The sequence below is a fragment of the Acinonyx jubatus genome, chromosome B3, assembly GCF_027475565.1.
Source record: "Acinonyx jubatus isolate Ajub_Pintada_27869175 chromosome B3, VMU_Ajub_asm_v1.0, whole genome shotgun sequence".
In the NCBI taxonomy this organism is placed as follows: Eukaryota; Metazoa; Chordata; class Mammalia; order Carnivora; family Felidae; genus Acinonyx; species Acinonyx jubatus.
The window spans coordinates 142,938,872-142,960,426 of NC_069386.1; the positions used below are offsets into that span (position 1 = coordinate 142,938,872).

The window sequence follows — 21,555 nt, forward strand, 5'->3', positions numbered from 1 at the left end:
TGTGTTGCTGCTTTCTCGTCTTTTGTTTTGTCGGTCGGTTGCTAGTATTCTTTACCTCCTCCACTTCAGGGTGTTGTTGCTGGTGGATTCTGATGCTTCTCACCTCTTGGCGTTTCTCAGACTGTGGGACGGTTGTGGTGTCTGCAGCACTGCCCCGCGGCCTTGGGTGGAACCCGCATTCTTAGTCCCGGTGAAGGGGGACGGCTTTAACCTCGGGTTGTGCGTGAGCCGTGGCAGCGTCTTAGCACGACCCTTCCAGAGCTGCTGACGGTGGTCCGGAACCTCAGATGCACAACCCAGCCCCCTCACTTCCTGGCAAACGTGTGGAACCTCCAGGGGTGGCCGGCCCCTGCACGGTGCAGGCTCAGCCCTTCCTTTGGGTGTTAGCTTGGTCGTGCCTTTTGCCCCGTGCTAATCCCAGGACCCCGGAAGCACTGTGTCCGAGGTCTGGGACGGCTGTCTTTGTCTGGCTTCTTGCCTGTTGCTTTTAAGCACCTGCCGTGTTGCCAGGCTTTGTGGACATCCAGTGATTATGCCAGGAAGAGGGGTAGCAGTTAAGGTCATGCATGTGGACCTGAACAGATAGATGGCCTGGGTCCCTGTCACCTGTAGTGTGTCTTAGCAAACGGCTTTTGTGAGACTGAACTTCTGTTGGAACGTAGAGCTGTTAGGGAGGTGAATTATAGCCATGTACATCTGGACTTGAGTTACGGTCGTGTCACAGTGCCTGGCGCAGGGCACGTGTCCAGTGCCTGGGCGCTGTGACTTAGGCACTGCGGGTCCGTAGGTACTGGTGATTAAACCCGTGCTTTGCGCCGGGAGCGGTTGGAAGCACTTTACATCTGTTAACCCCTGTGATCCTCACGGCGAGCCTGTGGGTGGGCATCATTATTCTTGTCTGCGTGGCATCTCTGAGGACAGGGAGGTAAGTAGGTGGCCCAGGGCCCCACCCCGGTGTGGGGCAGAGCCTCGAGGTATACAGGTTTGGCTGCTGAGGCCCCCCTGCCCCCACGTTGATTCCCCCCAGCCTCCTCCCAGACCCTTGATCAGTTGTGTTTTATAGAAAATAGGAAAACTGTTAATTTAAAAATTTGAGTCCATTGTCTACGTTAACAATCTTTTAAATAATTTTTGAGCTTGAGTTTTTTTTTTTCTTTTTTAATTTTGCCCAGTGTTTCCAGTATATAGCAGGAACGTCAGATGCTTTTTTTTTTATGTTCGATAGATTATTCTGTCCACCAACATTGCAGAAAGCTCCATCACAGTTCCAGATGTCAAGTACGGTAAGATGCTTCTCTGTTTTCTCCCCGACATAAAGCACGGTACTTAGAGGCCCGCTTGCCCCTTGAGGGGTTGCTCTTCCTCCTCTTCCCCAACTCTTGGCTGTTGCAAGAGAGAATTTAGAAAAGCAGGTTCGTACAGCTTCTCTGCACTCATAGTTCACCACTTCCTCCTCTCCCGGGGGCACTTCGAGGGCCTTGGTGGACAGTGGGGCCTGGGGCTGCCCCAGGTGGAGTTCTGTGGCTGGAGGGGGGTGAGGCAGGAGCTCGGGGAAAGGGGGAAGCGTAGCAGGGCGCTGTGTCGGCTCGGCAGGGAGCCCTTCCTGACTTAGCGTTCTGCGTGCATGTCCTTGATTGCTTTGTTCACGGGTTTCCTAAATTCGTTAATTCGTAGTTTGAAGCTCCCCATGTGCCAGGTACTGCTCTGGGTGCCGGGAGCGCGGTGGTGAATGGGCAGAAGGCCCGTCTCAGGGCGATTGCATTCTGCTGGCAGAGACAGACAGACGGCAGTCAGAGACACGTGTCATTTCGGGTGGAGCAGAGTGCTCCCTGTAGGGAAGGTACATCAGAGGGCTACGGTCCTTGGGAAGATGAGCTTTTAGGGTGATGAGGGAACGCCTGGCCGAGGATGCAGTATTTGGACAAGACCTGAACTGAGTGAGGAGTGAGCTGTGGGAGGAGGCGGTTCAGGGTTGAGGAGCAGCAGGGACGGCGCGGCTGGACAGATACACACGTACCCACGGAGCGTGGCAGTGTCTGGTCTCCACGCCGGGGACCGTTCTAGGTGCTGGGGAGATAGTCACCAGGAGAAAGTCCGCGTTCTCATGACACCTTCAGGGGTGGGTGATAGGCGATGAATAAGACCAGAGCTCGTGGCAGGTGAAGTGACGGTGCGTGCAGGAGGCGGACGTGGAGGGAGTTGTGGGAAGGACAGCAGACGCTGTTGGCCGAACGGCCGGGGAGGGGTGGGCGCGTGGGGAAGAGCGTAGGAGGAGCTGAGGCTCAGAGTCTGTGGAGCGAGTGCAGGAAACGGGGAGGCCGGGAGCTGGCTCAGGTGAGCGGGGAGGACGTGGTTGGAGGGCGAGGTCGAGGAGGTAACGGGGTACTGGGTCACGCAGAGCCTTCCGCGGCGTGTGAAGGCTTAGGGTTTTGCTGGCAAGACAGGATTTGGAGAGCAGGGACGACATCGTCTGGAGGCTCATTCAGGGACAGACCGCAGTGAGGCAGGGGGCTTGGCGGGCTGAGTGAGGAAGGAGGGTGTGACTAGTGCGGGCAAGAAGCGGCGGCGGGTTACAGGGGGATGGTGGCCGTAGGGCCCTATCTGGTAGGTGTGCTGGGGGATCTTGTGTGGGACTGTGGCAGCCGGAGCGGCACGGTGAGGCACCTGCTGCCCGTCCGCGGACACTTGGCTGTGCAGGCCCGGAGACCGGTGGGCGGTGGTGGCACGTGGGGAAGGCGTTTCTGGTGTTTGAAGGGGGGCAGTGATGAATTGCAGAGGCACAGCCAGCAAAGACGTAGAAACCGAGTCAGGGCTTTGAGGAAGACGGGGTGGATAACACGTCATGCTGATGATTGGTCAAGTTTGGAGAAGACTGGAAATTTGGCCATCGGGTCAGCAATGTGGATATCATAGGTGACCTTGACCAGAGCAGTTTTGCTGGAGGTTAGGGAGGGAGGGGAGGAGAGGGGCATTGGGGACCGTGCAGTTAGCACATGCTGCTGTCAAGGGGAGCAGAGAAAGGGGGAGGTTGCCGAAGAGTGGCCGGGCCCAAGAGCACACCTTTCCCGGATGGACGGGAGACCCAGCGTCTGGGTGACAGGAACGGTGCGTAGGTGCCGTGGGAGAGAGGGGCCTGCTGGCTGCGGCCTCGTCCCTGTGCAGGGATACGATGGGGTACCGCGTGGGCGCTGGGCCTCCTTGTGCGCGTGGGCGCCTTACCCTTGTTCCCGGGGAAGGGCCAAGTGTGAGGACGGGTGGCAGAGGGAGCTCATGGGGCCCTCTGCCACCCCTGCTTCCTCTGGTGAGCTAGAGGCACGATGCCAGCGCACACTGAGAATGGGGGGCCATAAGAGCGTCGAGGAGAAGACCCTAAAGGTAGGGGGTTGACGGGCCAGGTGCCCCGAGGGCCACTCGAGCCTAGTGGACAGCGATGGAAGGGGGGCAGTCAACCTGCTGGCCCGATGGGTCTGTCCTTCCCTGGTCCCAGGGGCCGCACAGTGGAGGTGGGAAGTACGTTCCCCAGGGCTACGGGGGGCGGGGGTGGGGACCCCAGCAGATCAGAATGGGAGGGCACAGAGGGAGGTGAGGAGGTGGGTGGAGGGATAGCTAACAGGTCACAAGATGTGGTGCCGTCGGCAGGGATTAAGGATTGCTGGGTAGGCCTGGAGGCAGGTTTGGAGAGAGGCACTTGCTGTCACTGTGATGCTGGTGTCAGGGCTGCTAGAAGGTGGGGGACAGGATGATCGGAGGAGAGGGTTCATGGAACCAGGAGCCTGAATGCCACCCACATGGTTTCCTGGGCCTGGAAGTCACCAGAATTCGGGTGGGAGCAGTACAGGAGGGTGTGGGGACCGGGGAGCCATAACGGAGGGGCGGTGGTGGTGAACTGAACGAGGCAGAGGTTTTCCAGGAGGGCAGTGGCAGTGAGGGTATGGGAAGGCTGGAGAGGGGCAAAGAGAAGACGGCACCCTGCCGGCCAGCGTGCCCGCTTACCACAGTCAGGACAGGGACGATCAGTCCAGAGGAGAGCTGGAGGGGCTTCCGGCAGCCAGCTATCACAGACGAGGACACTGCAGCACGGAGAGACTAGGCAGCGTGCCTCCTCCCCCCCAGGATGTGAGTCCCCGCAGCCCGGCACTGTGGCCGCTTCTGTGCTGCCCACGTTGTGCCCTCTGACCCTCTTTTGCGTGCAGTCCAGATGGGCTTTTCTTGAGGCTTGTCGGGTCTACAGGGCTTATGCTCTTTGTGCCCAAAGGCTCTTGTCCATAGAAGAAAGAATGTGGCCACAGCCTCTGTCTGTCCTGGGTGGTAAGGAGTAGCCAGTGCTCTTCCAGAGTCTTCCGTAATGTGCACTGATCTGAAGGCTGCATGTTTCTTGCTGTTTTATCCCTGTGCGTTGTGATTATTACACAGTTACTTCTTGTTGGCATGGTGTTTACATTCCTTTTTTTAAATGACAGTTATAGATTTTTGTTTGACTAGAACTCTGGTTTGTGATGAAGATACGAATTACCAGAGTCTGCGATTGAGTTGGGCCTCTAAAACCAGTTGTAATCAGAGAAAAGGTAAGGCACTTGTGTTCCAGCACAATAACGAATGGGTGGTAAATTCAGATGTTTTAAAACATTGTGGTTTTTGTTTTTTTACTCTTATGCAGATACTTTCTTTACTGAAACCAGTTTTAAGTTTTAAGCAACAATGTCTCATATCGTCAGACTATGCATTTAAATTTGTGATTCTCCTCTCATCCATAGAATTAGGTGACAGTCTTTGTATATAACGGACAGGCATGTGATTATTCCAACACTATAGTCTTTTGCAGTGAATTTTATTTTTTTTAACATCTTTATTTTTTTTTTTATGTTTATTTTTGAGAGACAGAGAGAGAGAGTGTGAGCAGGGGAGGGGCAGAGAGAGAAGGAGACACAGAATCCGAAGCAGGCTCCAGGCTCTGAGCTGTCAGCACAGAGCCTGACTCGGGGCTCTAACCCATGAACCATGAGATCGTGATGTGAGCCAAAACCAAGAGTCAGACGCTTAACCGAGCCACCCAGGCACCCCTGCAGTGAATTTTAGAAAGCGTTTGGGGAATAGTTATGGAAACCAGATACATTTTTGATAATTTTTAAAAAATATTTTCTTTATTTTTGAGAGAGGGCACAAATGGGGGAGGGGCAGAGAGAGGGGGACAGAGGATCTGAAGTGAGCTCCCCACCGACAGCAGAGAGTCTGATGCGGGGCTCGAGCTCACGAACCGCGAGATCACGACCTGAGCTGAAGTCAGATGCTCAACCGACTGAGCCACTCAGGTGCCCCCAAAGTTTCGATAATTTTTAATTAACTTTTGATAATTTTTCCTCTGTCTTCTGTCCAAGTTCTGATCCTTCTAGGGTTGCTTTTCCTAAGCAGGTTCCACAGAAGGTTCATTCAGCATTTGCTGCGGCACACGTAGTGCTGGGGAGTTGAGGGTGTGGAGGCGTTTGTCAGGGTCTGGAGGGCTTTGATCACAGTGGAGGTGTGGTTGTGATGCACGGAGGTAGGTTGCTACTGTCACCTGTGGGGACTGGCCCCCGGGGACAGAGTTCTTGGTATGGACTGAGTGTGGCTTGTGTTTTATTAGAGAACTTTTAGGGAGGATGGGCGAAGGGCCATTCCAAAAGTACCTGTTGGGCAGTAAAGCTACCTCATCAAAAATAGAGTCGAGGCAACATTTATTGAGTGCTTACTATGCGCCGGGCACGATTCTGAGCACTTAACGTGAACTCATTTCAGCCTCCTGCCACCCCGTGACCCAGTCCGCTCTTGACATCCTCACTTTTTCCTGGTGCAGCGGAGAGCCAGAGAAGGGGTGACGGCCTCAGGCTGTCCTGGACAGTGGGGGCGCTGCTCTGGCTGCAGTCCACATCCTTAGCCCGGGGCTCTGCTGCCTCCCCCGAGACGGCTGCCCAGAGAGGGCGTGAGAGCGAGTGGGTAGGTCACTCAGGGCCGGAGCCAGCTTCTCATCGCTTTGGGAAAACCGTACGTTGAGTCACGTGTTGTTATAAAATTGAGCGAAAGAAAGGGTAATAAACTGTAGTCATCTTACTGTGTCTTAGCCTCCCAACCCAGAATTACCCCCCAAACAAGTCCCATGCTTAGAAAAAAAATGACTAGAAATAAACACACAGAAACCTTTGGGTCTTGAGATTATAGGAGTCTTAGCCTTTGTTTTTCTGTATGTTCAAGATTTCTGTAATAAACATTCTTTGAGAAGTTGGAAAATCGTCCCTGGAGTCTCTCAAACACAGGCCAGCATCTCCCAGCTTGTTGGCAACGACACCTCACAGAACCGTAGTGCAGCGTCCGGATCAGGCGGTCGGTGTCGGTACAACACGTAGACCACAGACCGTCACTGCTCAGTTTTACACGCGCCCCGGTGCGTGTCCTCTCTGCCGTCTGACGTCACGTGCAGACCCGTGTAAGCACTGCCATCAGAATGCAGAACAGGACAGCTGCCCGGAAGGAGCTGCCTGGCACTGGCCTCTCTGCCAGCTGCTGTTCTTCCCCGTTTTGTCCTTCGTTTCCAGGGTGTTATCCGGGTGGAGGCGTGCAGCTGGGGACTTTCGGGATGGGCTCGTTTCACTCACCACCACATCCTTAAGATCTATCCAAATTGCTGCATGTATCCACAGCTCTTATTTATTCATTAAATGCTTGTTTGTTTTTGAGAGAGAGAGAGCACAAGCAGGGGAGGGGCAGAGAGAGGGAGACAAAGAATGAAGCAGGCTCTAGGCTCTGAGCTGTCAGCACAGAGCCTGGCCCAGGGCTCGAACTCAAGAGCCGCTAGATCGTGACCAGAGCCAAAGTTGGTCGCTCAACCAACTAAGCCCCCCAGGCGCCCTTATTGATTTATTTTGAGAGGATGAGGGAGAGAGCACGTGCACGCACATGTACAGGGGAGGGGCAGAGAGAGGGAGAGAGGATCCCAAGCAGACGCCTCACTGTCAGCCCAGAGCCTGACTGGGGGCTCGGACCCCCAAACTCTGAGATCATGACGGGAGCCAAAACCAAATTGGACAGTCACTCGACTGAGCCGCCCAGGCACCCCAGTAGTTCTTGTTGCTGGATTCCACTGTACCATTTGCCTCTTGAAGGATGTTGGAGCATCTCCGGTTCCTGGCAGTTGCCAATAAAGCCACCAAGAATATTGACGTGTGGGTTTTGTGCGGATGTAAGTTTTCGTTTCTCTGGGATATGAGCCCAGGAGTGCAATTACTGGGTGATACAGCAAGCGTATGGTTAGTTTTAGAAGAAGCTGTGTCAGTCGATTTCCACGGTGGCTGCATGGTGGCTCCACTCCTGCCAGCGGTGTGTGCGATTCATTTTCTCCCCACCAGTGCCAGCATTTGGTGTTAACGGCTGTTTTCGTTGTAGCCATTCTGAAGGCGTGTGATAATCTCTCCTTGTGATTTTAACGTACGTGTCCCCGACGGCTGATGAGGTGGGCGCCTCTTCCTGTGCTTCTCTGCCATCTGTGTGCCCGCAGCGAGGTGTCCGTTTTTGTCTTGGGCCCGGTTTAGAGTTGGACCGTGTGCGTGGTGACTGGCGAGTCGAGTTCTCCCTGCCACCTCGATGCTCGTCCTTTGGGAGATGCTGGATGTGTGGTTTGCACACCCTCCCCCACTCCGTCCTGTATGTTGTCTCTTCATCCTCTTCCGAGGGTCTTTTGGAGAGAAAACTTTTAACTTGGCTGAGGTCTTCCTTTTTGGGTGGTGTTGGGGGCCACGTGTCAACGCTTCACCTCTGCCTGCGTCCCCGGGGGGGTTTCTCCTGCGTTTTCTTCTCACGGTTTCGGAGATGTGTGTCCTGCGTTTATGGCTGTGACCCATTTGAATGAACTTCTGTGAGAGGTGTGAGGTTAGGGGCGAGGTCCATCTCTTTGCCCGTGGGTGTCCCATTCCAGCACCATTGAATTTCCCGCGGAGTGGCTTCTGCGCCTTTGTGTGGTGTCACGGGCGCTGTGCGCCTCTCCCTGCCCTGCACCCTGCTGGGCCCCTCCCGCTGCCTTCTTTACTTTCGGAAGTGTCACACTTCTCCCTCCCACGCAGGGTTTGTCCCTGTCTACAAAAACCTCATTTGTGCTTTTGACCGGAATTGCATTACACCCATAGGACGACGGTTTGTGGAGAATCGAGGTCTTTGTTATGCTGGGTCTTCAATCCCTGAACACGGTTTGTGTCTCCACTTACTTCTTTAATCAGCTTGTGTTGCTTTCAGCATGCAGATCCTAACTATTTTATTTTACTCGGGGTGATTGGAAATGGCGTTGCATTTTTAATTTCGGCTTTTACGTGTTCATTGCTGCCGTGTGTATAGATGTGTGAGTGACTTTTGTGTGTTGATCTCGTACCCTGTGGCTTTGCTGAGTTCACTAGTTGGTTCTAGGAGTTGGTTTCACTTTTGTCTTTTGTCATTGCCTCGGAGTTTTGTACTTAGAGAGTCCTGTCATTGGCACGTTAAGGTGCAGGGTGGGGGTGATGATGGCAGTGCTGGAAGTCCGGACTCTCCACTCAACTCCCCGCGGGTGAAGGGACCTACCAGGGGAGACAGGTGGAGGTGGGGGGCAGGAGTCCAGACGCCCCTCCGTCTTTCCTGACTCCACAGGTGGGGAAGGAGACAACCTCCCTGGGCTGCCCTGTTTTTAAAAATGTTTGTTTATTGATTTTGAGAGAGAGGGAGCGAGAGCATGTGTGCATGCACACGTGAGCAGGGGAGGGGCAGAGAGACAGGGAGGGACAGAATCCCCAGCAGGCTCCTCTCTGTCAATGCAGAGCCTGACGCAGGGCTCAATCTCACAAACCATGAGATCATGACCTGAGCCGAAATCAAGAGTTGGACGCTTTACTGACTGAGCCACCCAGGCGCCCCAGGGCTGCTGCATTTTTAAAAGCTGGGTATTTATTAAGGACACCCTTTCTCCTCCCCGCCCCTCTTTCTCCTTGGGAGATTTTATTATGTTTAGGGATAAAGGAGTTTGTCCTCCACAAGCAATACAGTCACGAGAGAAGAGTCCTCGTATGGTGGTCCGTGAGGGCCAGGCCTGGTTCCGAGCCCTCGTTTCACGTGAAGCAGCTGTCATGACGGCAGCCTTTGCGGAGGCATCGGGACTGATGGCCATGGTGAGAAGCCCAAGGCAGACGGCGACAGTGACAGCCTACACATGTCTCATTGCACAGCCACGTCACTGGGGGAGCCTCACCGGCTCCTGCCAGCTATGCTTTTTGTGTTTTTATTAGTGTGAGCTTTGCATCTGCAGGAAATGTCTTGTATTTAAAATGTTTTGATTTTCGTTGCACATTGGGGCCAACGTGGTTTTCTTTACAAATAACGCATCGCATTGTATGCCGTCGATCACAGAGGAAACTTCAGTATTTAATCTGCCTACATGAGAGGTCTTTGAACACCAGCTTATTCTGAAGTCTTTACCGACCTGGTCTGGTAGAAAATAACAAGGGCTTTTCTTAATATTTAATGGTTATTCTTACATACGTATTTATGCTAACGCGAAGGTGATTAATGCCAAATGGTGTTTGGATGTTTCTCCTTTGCAGGCCGTGCGGGAAGAGTGTCTAAAGGGCACTGCTATAGATTGATCCACAGGGATTTCTGGGACAGCTCCATCCCAGACCACGTTGTCCCCGAGATGTTGGTAATGCTCTTTGGTCATTTCCGAAGTTTGCTTTTTATAGATAGAGTTTTATTGAATGGTCTAGGTAATAGAGTGTTAGGTGTTAACAATTTTGATTCCAGGGAAGTCACTGTCTGACCAAACTAGTCTTTAATCACAGTGCTGGCTTGCCATTTATTGAGCGCCCCGCGCTCAGCCAGGACTGCACATGCTTGTTAAATTTGTAGTGAGAGGAGTGGCTCCTTGTGCCTGCGGGCTCCAGCCCCTTTATGGCCCTTAAGCGTGGGGTCAGCGCCGGCTTCCTCTTTGTCCTCTCTTCTCTTCTTCCTTGTCTTTCTCTTTCTCTTTCTCTTCCTTCTTTCTCCCCCCTCCCCCCTCTCACCAATTTGTTTCTTTCCCCCTCCTTCCCCATCTGTCTCTCCCCCCCTCCTCTCCTGCCCTATCTCTCTCCCTTGCCTGCACATCTTTTTTTTCTGTCTCTTCTCTTTCTCCTCTCTCACCCTTTGTCTCTCTCCATCTTGTTTTTCTTTTTTTTTCTCTTCTCCTCTCTCCTGCATCTGTCTCTGAAGTACTAGTCATGTGTAGGTAGGTTAGGTTAATTTATTTAATTCTTCTGTTTCTAAATGTTTTGCTCTTTTCAGCGTTGTCCATTAGGAAGCACAATATTGAAAGTGAAATTGCTGGATATGGGTGAACCGAGAGCTTTGCTGGCAACGGCCCTTTCTCCACCTGGTCTGGGTGACATTGAACGAACCATCCTTCTGCTAAAGGAGGTAGGCCTGCGTGATGTTCGTCAGTGCTGGGAAAGCTAAGATTTTGTTGGGTAAATTTTGGAAGTTTTGTGACATGGATATCTTTAAAGTATTTTGATGGTCCTAAACAATCAGCATTGGCTTTAAAAAGCACCTGTAATGCCTCGTCGTCGATACCAGGCTCCATACCTGTTGTTCGCCCCAGTTTTGTGGGTGATCTCGCTGAGGCTCTTGCCTTTGCTGGGTTCCCCTCCCTGGGCCCCTCCCAGCCCCCATGCCGTCTGCTGGCCTTTGCTGCCACGAGGGGAGGAGATGCAGCGTGTGGTGATGCTGAGGGGTTTCTGCAGATGTGAAAGTAATGAATGCCAATGCCAAGTGGGGTGTGAGTATTTCTTCCTCACAGGCCGTGCGGGACGAGCGTCTAAAGGGCGCTGTTGTGGGCTGACACGCAGGGTTTCGGGGCGGCTCCGCCTGACCGTGCCTGCCTGCTGGTGTCCACCAGCTCCGTGGCCCTTCCCCGAAGTCCTGTCTGCACGAAGTTCTAGCCGGCTCCTTCCCTTGCCGGAAACTGCTCTGCCCCCTTGGATTCTTGGGCTCCTGACCCCCAACCCGCCGTGCTCTTGCTGCCCGTGGCCCGGGCCTTGGCCTGTGCGCCGCTTCTTGGGGCTGTGGATGGTCTTCTGGCCCTTGAAGTTGGGGGCGCTCTGGTGTTTCACCTCTGCTTTGAAACACTTAGGTACCTTTGTTTTCTCCCACAGACAGTTGAATACGTCATGTCGTGTGTGACGTGGTAGTCAGGTCTGCGGTTTAATGTTGTGCGCGCTATACTTGTTGAATCATAAGTGGACTTTGGCGGGAGTATCTCGAGCATTACCTCCCAGTGCCGCTCTTTTTAAAAAATAAGAAAATGTTCTAAATTCCAGAAAGCAAATTAAAAAGACTTTTTTTTGGGAGCATCAATTTTTCATAAGTCAACTTAGATGTCTTTCAGAGTCTTACCAAGATGTGGTCTTCATTTCCTGTTTAAACTGCCTGCCTCTTGGGAAAAAAGAACCTGAAGAAGTCTGTGCTTGCTAACAGCACTAATTTATTTCGTAAAGGTTGGAGCACTTGCAGTGAGTGGGCAGAGAGAGGATGAGAACCCCCACGATGGTGAACTGACCTTCTTAGGAAGAGTTTTGGCCCAGCTTCCTGTTAATCAGCAGCTCGGTAAACTCATAGTCCTTGGGCACGTATTTGGATGTCTTGATGAGTGTCTTATTATAGGTAAGTGTGGGCGCAGGGAGGTCTTGGGAGGGCTGTGGACTGCCGCTCTGCCAGCCTCACCTCATCTTTGTTTTTCTCTTTAGCTGCAGCGCTTTCCTTGAAGAACTTTTTTGCAATGCCTTTTAGGCAGCATCTTGATGGATACAGGTATTTAGCGTTCGTGTGTATGTGTGTGCACGTATAATATATATATATATATATTACATATATATATATATTACATATATATATATATATTACATATATATATATAGTTTTCTTAAGTATTTATTTTGAGAGAGAGCGAGAGAGAGAGAGAGAGAGAGAGAGGAGAGAGAAAGTCCCAAGCAGACTCCGCAATGTCTGTGCAGAGCCTGATGGGCTCAATCCCATATACGGTGAGATTATGACCTGAGCTGAAATCAAGAGTTGGATGCTTAGCAGACTGATCCACCCAGATGCCCCTGGCATTCCTATTTTTAAAAGCCACTTTTTAAGGGCATCGGATGACACTGTTTGTTCTCTGTAGGAACAAAGTGAATTTCTCCGGCAACAGCAAGAGCGACTGCATTGCACTGGTTGAGGCATTTAGAGTAAGTGTTTTCCGATTGGGCGAGGGGGCCTGCCGCCGCAGGGCCTTAGTGTGCGTTTGGACCACAGCCCTTTCTCTGCCGGAAGCACTGTGAGCCTTGTTGGCATCCAACGTTGAACAAACCGTGTTGGAAGAAGTAGATGCGGGGAGGGCGGGGGGGGGGCACGTGTTATGAAGTTGTTGGGAAAAAATTTGTAAGTTTTCTCTGGTTAAAATGTGTTGGAATTAGACTCTAAAAATTTTTAATTAGCTAATAAGGTGTTTTGAAACTGGGTCATTTGTTTTTAGACTTGGCAGGCTTGCAGACAGAGAGGAGAGCTTCGGCACCCAAAGGTTGGTCAGTTGTTTCTTCTGTTCATAGTTGGGTGTAAGGATCCAGGGAGACTCCCCTGGGCGTCTCTCGCTTGGCCTGATCACCGCAGGTGACACAGGAGAGCACCAGGCCTGAGCTGAGGTCGCTGCGGCCTGTCCTCGGGGCGGCAGGCTGGAACAGGGAGTAGGCGGTCCTTTGGCGAAGGGCTTCGGAGCCTGTCTTCGGGGTAGTGGTCACTTGTGGAGGTGGCTCCCGGGGCCCACGGCGGAGCTGGCCTTCAACTTCCCGAGTCCTGGGGATCCTTCTGTTGGGTCTGGAGCCGCGTCAGCTTCGAGTGCTTCGTGCCCACAGGGATGTGCCTGGAGGCGCCGTTCCCAGCGAAGAACCGTGCAGATGGCAAGATTTCATTCTTCCTCGTTGCTGAGTAGTATTCCATTGTATATATAAACCACATCTCTGTCCATTCATCAGTGGATGGACATTTGGGCCCTTTCCATACTTTGGCTGTTGTTGATAGGGCTGCTATAAACATGGGGGTGCATGTGCCCCTATGAATCCTGCCATTTGCAACAACATGGATGGAGCTAGAGGGTATTATGCTAAGTGATGTAAGTCAGTTAGAGAAAAGCATACCAGATGACTTCACTCATATGTGGAACTTGAGAAACTTAACAGAAGACCATGGGGAAGGGAAGGGAAAAAATAGTTTGAAAATAGGGAGACAGACCATAAAGAGACTCTTAAGTACAGAAAACACACTGAGGGTTGATGCGGGGGGGTGGGATGGTGGGGAAAATGGGAGATGGGCATTGAGGAGGGCACTTGTTGGGATGAGCACTGGGTGTTCTATGTAAGCGATGAACCATGGGAATCTACTCCCTAAGCCAAGAGCACACTGTATACACTGTATGTTAGCCAACTTGACAATAAATGATAGTAAAAACAAAACAAAGCAAAAACACGACTAAGAACCCCGAAACCTTCCTTTTGCTGTTGTTTCCTGAGTTTTAGTTTAGATAATAGGCTTTAAAGAACTCAATTCTTTTTTTTTTTTTTTTTTTTGGTCAGGTTTTGTTCTCCTTCTAAACTGATTAGGTTCAAAAGACTGGATAGATTTGTGTGTTTAAATTTGCCGTGCCTACAGGTGTCCCTACAACAGGTGCACAAGTTACCATTAAAGCTGCCTTTTAAAGAGTCAGCTATGCCCAAGGGATACAGGAGTACTGATGCATAGGGGCACTTGTATCCCAATGTTTATAGCAGCACTCTCAACAATAGCCAAATTATGGAAAGAGCCTAAATGTCCATCAACTGATGAATGGATAAAGAAATTGTGGTTTATATACACAATGGAATACTACGTGGCAATGAGAAAAAATGAAATATGGCCTCTTGTAGCAATGTGGATGGAACTGGAGAGTGTGATGCTAAGTGAAATAAGTCAGGCAGAGAAAGACAGATACCATATGTTTTCACTCATATGTGGATCCTGAGAAACTTAACAGAAACCCATGGAGGAGGGGAAGGAAAAAGAAAAAAAAAAAAAGAGGTTAGAGTGGGAGAGAGCCAAAGCACAAGAGACTGTTAAAAACTGAGAACAAACTGAGGGTTGATGGGGGTTGGGAGGGAGGGGAGGGTGGGTGATGGGTATTGAGGAGGGCACCTGTTGGGATGAGCACTGGGTGTTATATGGAAACCAATTTGACAATAAATTTCATATATTGAAAAAAAAAAAACAAAAAACAAAAACAAAAAAAGAGTCAGCTATGCTATTTGTCTCGTTGGTGTATGTATTCTTTTTGATTTATGTTTTTGTATGACATCTATGTGTTACGGTAGCCAAACGAACTCTAATTTGTCAATTGATATTGAGTGTTATGCCTTTATTTAAAGGATGAACTTGACTGGGGACGGTTAAATTACATTCAAATCAAGAGAATTAGAGAGGTAAGTTGTAAATTCTTTGAGTGTAAAGATTTATCACATGTGTATTAAGTACCCACAGTACACAGGGTGGTAAGCGAGAGCTCCAGCTTTAGCGGAATTTGTATACGTGCTATTTATTTATGATACGATTTTTACGTAACTCATAAATATTTAGGTCTGTGTATAACTGTAATACCTACATAATTTGTATGGATGGTGTATGTTACGTGTATTTAATTACATATATTCAATATAGTATTCTTATAATTTGTAAAATAGCCTCATTTTCTCATTCTGGATATTGTGTACTTGTGCTCTCTCTGATTCTTGATTAGATTTGTGTGTTCAGGGGGGTCCCCAAGACCACCCTCGAGCTAAGCGATTCACCAGAAAGACACAGATCTCAGAAAAGCCGTTACACTCATGGTTCTGGTTTCTTTTTTTTTTTTTTTTTAAATATATGAAATTTATTGTCAAATTGGTTTCCATACAACACCCAGTGCTCTTCCCAAAAGGTGCCCTCCTCAATACCCATCACCCACCCTCTCCTCCCTCCCACCCCCCATCAACCCTCAGTTTGTTCTCAGTTTTTAACAGTCTCTTGTGCTTTGGCTCTCTCCCACTCTAACCTCTTTTTTTTTTTTTCTTTTTCCTTCCCCTCCCCCATGGGTTTCTGTTAAGTTTCTCAGGATCCGCATAAGAGTGAAAACATATGGTATCTGTCTTTCTCTGTATGGCTTATTTCACTTAGCATCACACTCTCCAGTTCCATCCACATTGCTACAAAAGGCCATATTTCATTTTTTCTCATTGCCACGTAGTATTCCATTGTGTATATAAACCACAATTTCTTTATCCATTCATCAGTTGATGGACATTTAGGCTCTTTCCATAATTTGGCTATTGTTGAGAGTGCTGCTATAAACATTGGGGTACAAGTGCCCCTATGCATCAGTACTCCTGTATCCCTTGGATAAATTCCTAGCAGTGCTATTGCTGGGTCATAGGGTAGGTCTATTTTTAATTTTCTGAGGAACCTCCACACTGCTTTCCAGAGCGGCTGCACCAATTTGCATTCCCACCAACAGTGCAAGAGGGTTCCTGTTTCTCTACATCCTCTCCAGCATCTATAGTCTCCTGATTTGTTCATTTTGGCCACTCTGACTGGCGTGAGGTGATATCTGAGTGTGGTTTTGATTTGTATTTCCCTGATAAGGAGCGACGTTGAACGTCTTTTCATGTGCCTGTTGGCCATCCGGATGTCTTCTTTAGAGAAGTGTCTATTCATGTTTTCTGCTCATTTCTTCACTGGGTTATTTGTTTTTCAGGTGTGGAGTTTGGTGAGCTCTTTATAGATTTTGGATACTAGCCCTTTGTCCGATATGTCATTTGCAAATATCTTTTCCCATTCCGTTGGTTGCCTTTTAGTTTTGTTGGTTGTTTCCTTTGCTGTGCAGAAGCTTTTTATCTTCATAAGGTCCCAGTAATTCACTTTTGCTTTTAATTCCCTTGCCTTTGGGGATGTGTCGAGTAAGAGATTGCTACGGCTGAGGTCAGAGAGGTCTTTTCCTGCTTTCTCCTCTAAGGTTTTGATGGTTTCCTGTCTCACATTCAGGTCCTTTATCCATTTTGAGTTTATTTTTGTGAATGGTGTGAGAAAGTGGTCTAGTTTCAACCTTCTGCATGTTGCTGTCCAGTTCTCCCAGCACCATTTGTTAAAGAGACTGTCTTTTTTCCACTGCATGTTCTTTCCTGCTTTGTCAAAGATGAGTTGGCCATACGTTTGTGGGTCTAGTTCTGGGGTTTCTATTCTATTCCATTGGTCTACGTGTCTGTTTTTGTGCCAATACCATGCTGTCTTGATGATGACAGCTTTGTAGTAGAGGCTAAAGTCTGGAATTGTGATGCCTCCTGCTTTGGTCTTCTTCTTCAAAATTACTTTGGCTATTCGGGGCCTTTTGTGGTTCCATATGAATTTTAGGATTGCTTGTTCTAGTTTCGAGAAGAATGCTGATGCAATTTTGATTGGGATTGCATTTAATGTGTAGATAGCTTTGGGTAGTATTGACATTTTGACAATATTTATTCTTCCAATCCATGAGCAGGGAATGTCTTTCCATTTCTTTAAATCTTCTTCAATTACCTTCATAAGCTTTCTATAGTTTTCAGCATACAGATCCTTTACATCTTTAGTTAGATTTATTCCTAGGTATTTTATGCTTCTTGGTGCAATTGTGAATGGGATCAGTTTCTTTATTTGTCTTTCTGTTGCTTCATTGTTAGTGTATAAGAATGCAACTGATTTCTGTACATTGATTTTGTATCCTGCAACTTTGCTGAATTCATGTATCGGTTCTAGCAGACTTTTGGTGGAATCTATCAGATTTTCCATGTATAATATCATGTCATCTGCAAAAAGCGAAAGCTTGACTTCATCTTTGCCAGTTTTGATGCCTTTGATTTCCTTTTGTTGTCTGATTGCTGATGCTAGAACTTCCAGCACTATGTTAAACAACAGCGGTGAGAGTGGGCATCCCTGTCGTGTTCCTGATCTCAGGGAAAAAGGTCTCAATTTTTCCCCGTTGAGGATGATGTTAGCTGTGGGCTTTTCATAAATGGCTTTTATGATCTTTAAGTATGTTCCTTCTATCCCGACTTTCTCAAGGGTTTTTATTAAGAAAGGGTGCTGGATTTTGTCAAAGGCCTTTTCTGCATCGATTGACAGGATCATATGGTTCTTCTCTTTTTTTTTTGTTAATGTGATGTATCACGTTGATTGATTTGCGAATGTTGAACCAGCCCTGCATCCCAGGAATGAATCCCACTTGATCATGGTGAATAATTCTTTTTATATGCCGTTGAATTTGATTTGCTAGTATCTTATTGAGAATTTTTGCATCCATATTCATCAGGGATATTGGCCTGTAGTTTTTTTTTTTTTTACTGGGTCTCTGTCTGGTTTAGGAATCAAAGTAATACTGGCTTCATAGAATGAGTCTGGAAGTTTTCCTTCCCTTTCTATTTCTTGGAATAGCTTGAGAAGGGTAGGTATTATCTCTGCTTTAAACGTCTGGTAGAACTCCCCTGGGAAGCCATCTGGTCCTGGACTCTTATTTGTTGGGAGATTTTTGATAACCAATTCAATTTCTTCGCTGGTTATGGGTCTGTTCAAGCTTTCTGTTTCCTCCTGATTGAGTTTTGGAAGCGTGTGGGTTTTCAGGAATTTGTCCGTTTCTTCCAGGTGGTTCAATTTGTTGGCATATAATTTTTCATAGTATTCCCTGATAATTGTTTGTATCTCTGAGGGATTGGTTGTAATAATTCCATTTTCATTCATGATTTTATCTATTTGGGTCATCTCCCTTTTCTTTTTGAGAAGCCTGGCTAGAGGTGTGTCAATTTTGTTTATTTTTTCAAAAAACCAACTCTTGGTTTCGTTGATTTGCTCTACAGTTTTTTTAGATTCTATATTGTTTATTTCTGCTCTGATCTTTATTATTTCTCTTCTTCTGCTGGGTTTAGGCTGCCTTTGCTGTTCTGCTTCTATTTCCTTTCGGTGTGCTGTTAGATTTTGTATTTGGGATTTTTCTTGTTTCTTGAGATAGGCCTGGATTGCAATGTATTTTCCTCTCAGGACTGCCTTCGCTGCGTCCCAAAGCGTTTGGATTGTTGTATTTTCATTTTCGTTTGTTTCCATATATTTTTTAATTTCTTCTCTAATTGCCTGGTTGACCCACTCATTCGTTAGTAGGGTGTTCTTTAACCTCCATGCTTTTGGAGGTTTTCCAGACTTTTTCCTGTGGTTGATTTCAAGCTTCATAGCATTGTGGTCTGAAAGTATGCATGGTATAATTTCAATTCTTGTAAACTTATGAAGGGCTGTTTTGTGACCCAGTATATGATCTATCTTGGAGAATGTTCCATGTGCACTCGAGAAGAAAGTATATTCTGTTGCTTTGGGATGCAGAGTTCTAAATATATCTGTCAAGTCCATCTGATCCAATGTCTCATTCAGGGCCCTTGTTTCTTTATTGACCGTGTGTCTAGATGATCTATCCATTTCTGTAAGTGGGGTGTTAAAGTCCCCTGCAATTACCACATTCTTATCAATAGGGTTGCTTATGTTTATGAGTAATTGTTTTATATATTTGGGGGCTCTGGTATTCGGCGCATAGACATTTATAATTGTTAGCTCTTCCTGATGGATAGACCCTGTAATTATTCTATAATGCCCTTCTTCATCTCTTGTTACAGCCTTTAATTTAAAGTCTAGTTTGTCTGATATAAGTATGGTTACTCCAGCTTTCTTTTGGCTTCCAGTAGCATGATAAATAGTTCTCCATCCCCCTCACTCTCAATCTAAAGGTGTCCTCAGGTCTAAAATGAGTCTCTTGTAGACAGCAAATAGATGGGTCTTGTTTTTTTATCCATTCTGATACCTTTGGTTGGCGCATTTAATCCACTTACATTCAGTGTTATTATAGAAAGATATGGGTTTAGAGTCATTGTGATGTCTGTAGGTTTTATGCTTGTAGTGATGTCTCTGGTACTTTGTCTCACAGGATCCCCCTTGGGATCTCTTGTAGGGCTCGTTTAGTGGTGACAAATTCCTTCAGTTTTTGTTTGTTTGGGAAGACCTTTATCTCTCCTTCTATTCTAAATGACAGACTTGCTGGATAAAGGATTCTTGGCTGCATATTTTTTCTGTCTAGCACACTGAAGATCTCGTGCCAATTCTTTCTGGCCTGCCAAGTTTCAAAAGAGAGATCAGTCACGAGTCTTATAGGTCTCCCTTTATATGTGAGGGCACGTTTACCCCTTGCTGCTTTCAGAATTTTCTCTTTATCCTTGTATTTTGCCAGTTTCACTATGATATGTCGTGCAGAAGATCGATTCAAGTTCCGTCTGAAGGGAGTTCTCTGTGCCTCTTGGATTTCAATGCCTTGTTCCTTCCCCAGTTCAGGGAAGTTCTCAGCTATAATTTCTTCAAGTACCCCTTCAGCACCTTTCCCTCTCTCTTCCTCCTCTGGGATACCAACTATGCGTATATTATTTCTTTTTTGTGTATTACTTAGTTCTCTAATTTTACCCTCATACTCGTGGATTTTTTTATCTCTCTTTCTCTTAGCTTCCTCTTTTTCCATAACTTTATCTTCTAGTTCACCTATTCTCTCCTCTGCCTCTTCAATCCGAGCTGTCGTCGTTTCCATTTTGTTTTGCATTTCGTTTGAAGCGCTTTTCAGCTCCTCGTGACTGTTCCTTAATCCCTTGATCTCTGTAGCAAGAGATTCTCTGCTGTCCTCTATACTGTTTTCAAGCCCAGTGATTAATTTTATGACTATTATTCTAAATTCACTTTCTGTTATATTATTTAAATCCTTTTTGATCAGCTCATTAGCTGTTGTTATTTCCTGGAGATTCTTCTGAGGGGAATTCTTCCGCTTGGTCATTTTGGATAGTCCCTGGCGTGGTGAGGACCTGCAGGGCGCTTCCCCTGTGCTGTGGTGTATAACTGGAGTTGGTGGGCGGGGCCGCAGTCCGAGCTGATGTCTGCCCCCAGCCCACCGCCGGGGCGCAGTCAGACTGGTGTGTGCCTTCTCTTCCCCTCTCCTAGGGGCGGGATTCCCTGTGGGGTGGCGTGGCCCCTCTGGGCTACTTGCACACTGCCAGGCTTGTGGTGCTGGGGATCTGGCCTATTAGCTGGGGTGGGTAGGCAAGGTGCACGGGGGCAGGAGGGGCAGGCTTAGCTTGCTTCTCCTTCGGTGATCCACTTCAGGAGGGGCCCTGTGGCAGCGGGAGGGAGTCAGACCCGCTGCCAGAGGTTTGGCCCCGCAGAAGCACAGCGTTGGGTGTTTGCGCGGAGCGAGCAAGTTCCCTGGCAGGAACTGGTTCTCTTTGGGATTTTGGCTGGGGGATGGGCGGGGGAGATGGCGCTGGCGAGCGCCTTTGTTCCCCACCAGACTGAGCTCTGTCGTCGGGGGGCTCAGCACCTCTCCCTCCCTTTGTCCTCCAGCCTTCCCGCTTTCCGAGCAGAGCTGTTCACTTAGGACCTCCCAGACGCTCAGTCGTGCTTGCTGTCGGAGCACAGTCCGTCCGGCCCCTCCGCTTTTGCCGGCCAGACTCGGGGCTCTGCTCGGCCGTCGGGCCGCCCCTCCGCCCCGGCTCCCTCCCGCCAGTCCAGTCCGTGGAGCGCGCACCGCCTCGCCGCCCTTCCTACCCTCTCCCGTGGGCCTCTCGTCTGCGCTTGGCTCCGGAGGCTCCGTTCTGCTAATCCTCTGGCGGTTTTCTGGGTTATTGAGGCAGGTGAAGGGGGAATCTAAGTGATCCGCCGGACGCGCGGTGAGCCCGGCGTCCTCCTACGCCGCCATCTTCCCTCTCTCCCGGTTCTGGTTTCTTACAGCTGAAGGATACACGTCAAAAGGAGCAAAGGTAACAGGCACAGGGGGAGAAGCCCAGAGACGGCAGGTACAGGGCTTCAGCTGTTTCCTCCGCGTGGGCTTGGTGGGGGGCGGGCAGGGCAGCTCTCCTGGCAGTCGTGTGTGACGGCAGGCGGGAAGCACCGCCCACCGGAGAGGCTGCCTTGGGCCTTGGTGTCCAGGGTTTTACCCGAGGGAGGTATGTAGGCACGGGGCGCCCGCAGAGCCGGCCCCGGTTACTTAGCGGTCAGCCCCGCAGAGGTCCCGCTGGTACTGCGTGGCAGGTGTTCCGCCATAAATCCTGTTGCTACCACAAACGATTTGTCAGGCCCAGGGCCTCAGGCGGCCAAGACACTCCTGTGAGGCAGGAAGTTCCAAGGGCTTTAAAGGCTGTGTCCCAGGAACCTAGTCTGTCTTTGGAATGTGCAGGGTGTGGGCAACCCAGGCCTGCTGTGTTCACTCTTCACTGCAGTTTGCAACATGCTTAACCTGTTTTATTTTCAAGGAACTTAACTCTTGGTTTGGTTTGTCAGTTTTACTGCGTTAGGCATTTTTGGGAAGGAGAGGTAGAGGATTTTAATGGACTGGTGTTTGCTTTTTTCTGTTTTTTTTTTTTTTTCTTTTTAATGTTTATTTATTTTGAG

General features: G+C 48.9%; 1 protein-coding gene across 5 annotated transcripts in view; it reads left to right on the forward strand.

The window, feature by feature from the left end:
* The window catches only part of TDRD9 (tudor domain containing 9), a 117,106-nt gene that overhangs the window by 49,388 nt on the left and 46,163 nt on the right, over positions 1-21,555 (forward strand). For 4 of the 5 annotated variants that reach the window (XM_053225016.1, XM_053225017.1, XM_053225019.1 and 1 more), the window contains 9 exons: positions 1,226-1,283; positions 4,461-4,565; positions 9,591-9,688; positions 10,309-10,440; positions 11,520-11,685; positions 11,769-11,832; positions 12,194-12,257; positions 12,545-12,589; positions 14,463-14,516. In XM_053225016.1, the coding sequence (XP_053080991.1) occupies positions 1,226-1,283; positions 4,461-4,565; positions 9,591-9,688; positions 10,309-10,440; positions 11,520-11,685; positions 11,769-11,832; positions 12,194-12,257; positions 12,545-12,589; positions 14,463-14,516 (786 nt within the window). The remainder of the gene's footprint in view (positions 1-1,225; positions 1,284-4,460; positions 4,566-9,590; positions 9,689-10,308; positions 10,441-11,519; positions 11,686-11,768; positions 11,833-12,193; positions 12,258-12,544; positions 12,590-14,462; positions 14,517-21,555) is intronic. The other variant, XM_053225018.1, reaches the window with a different exon arrangement.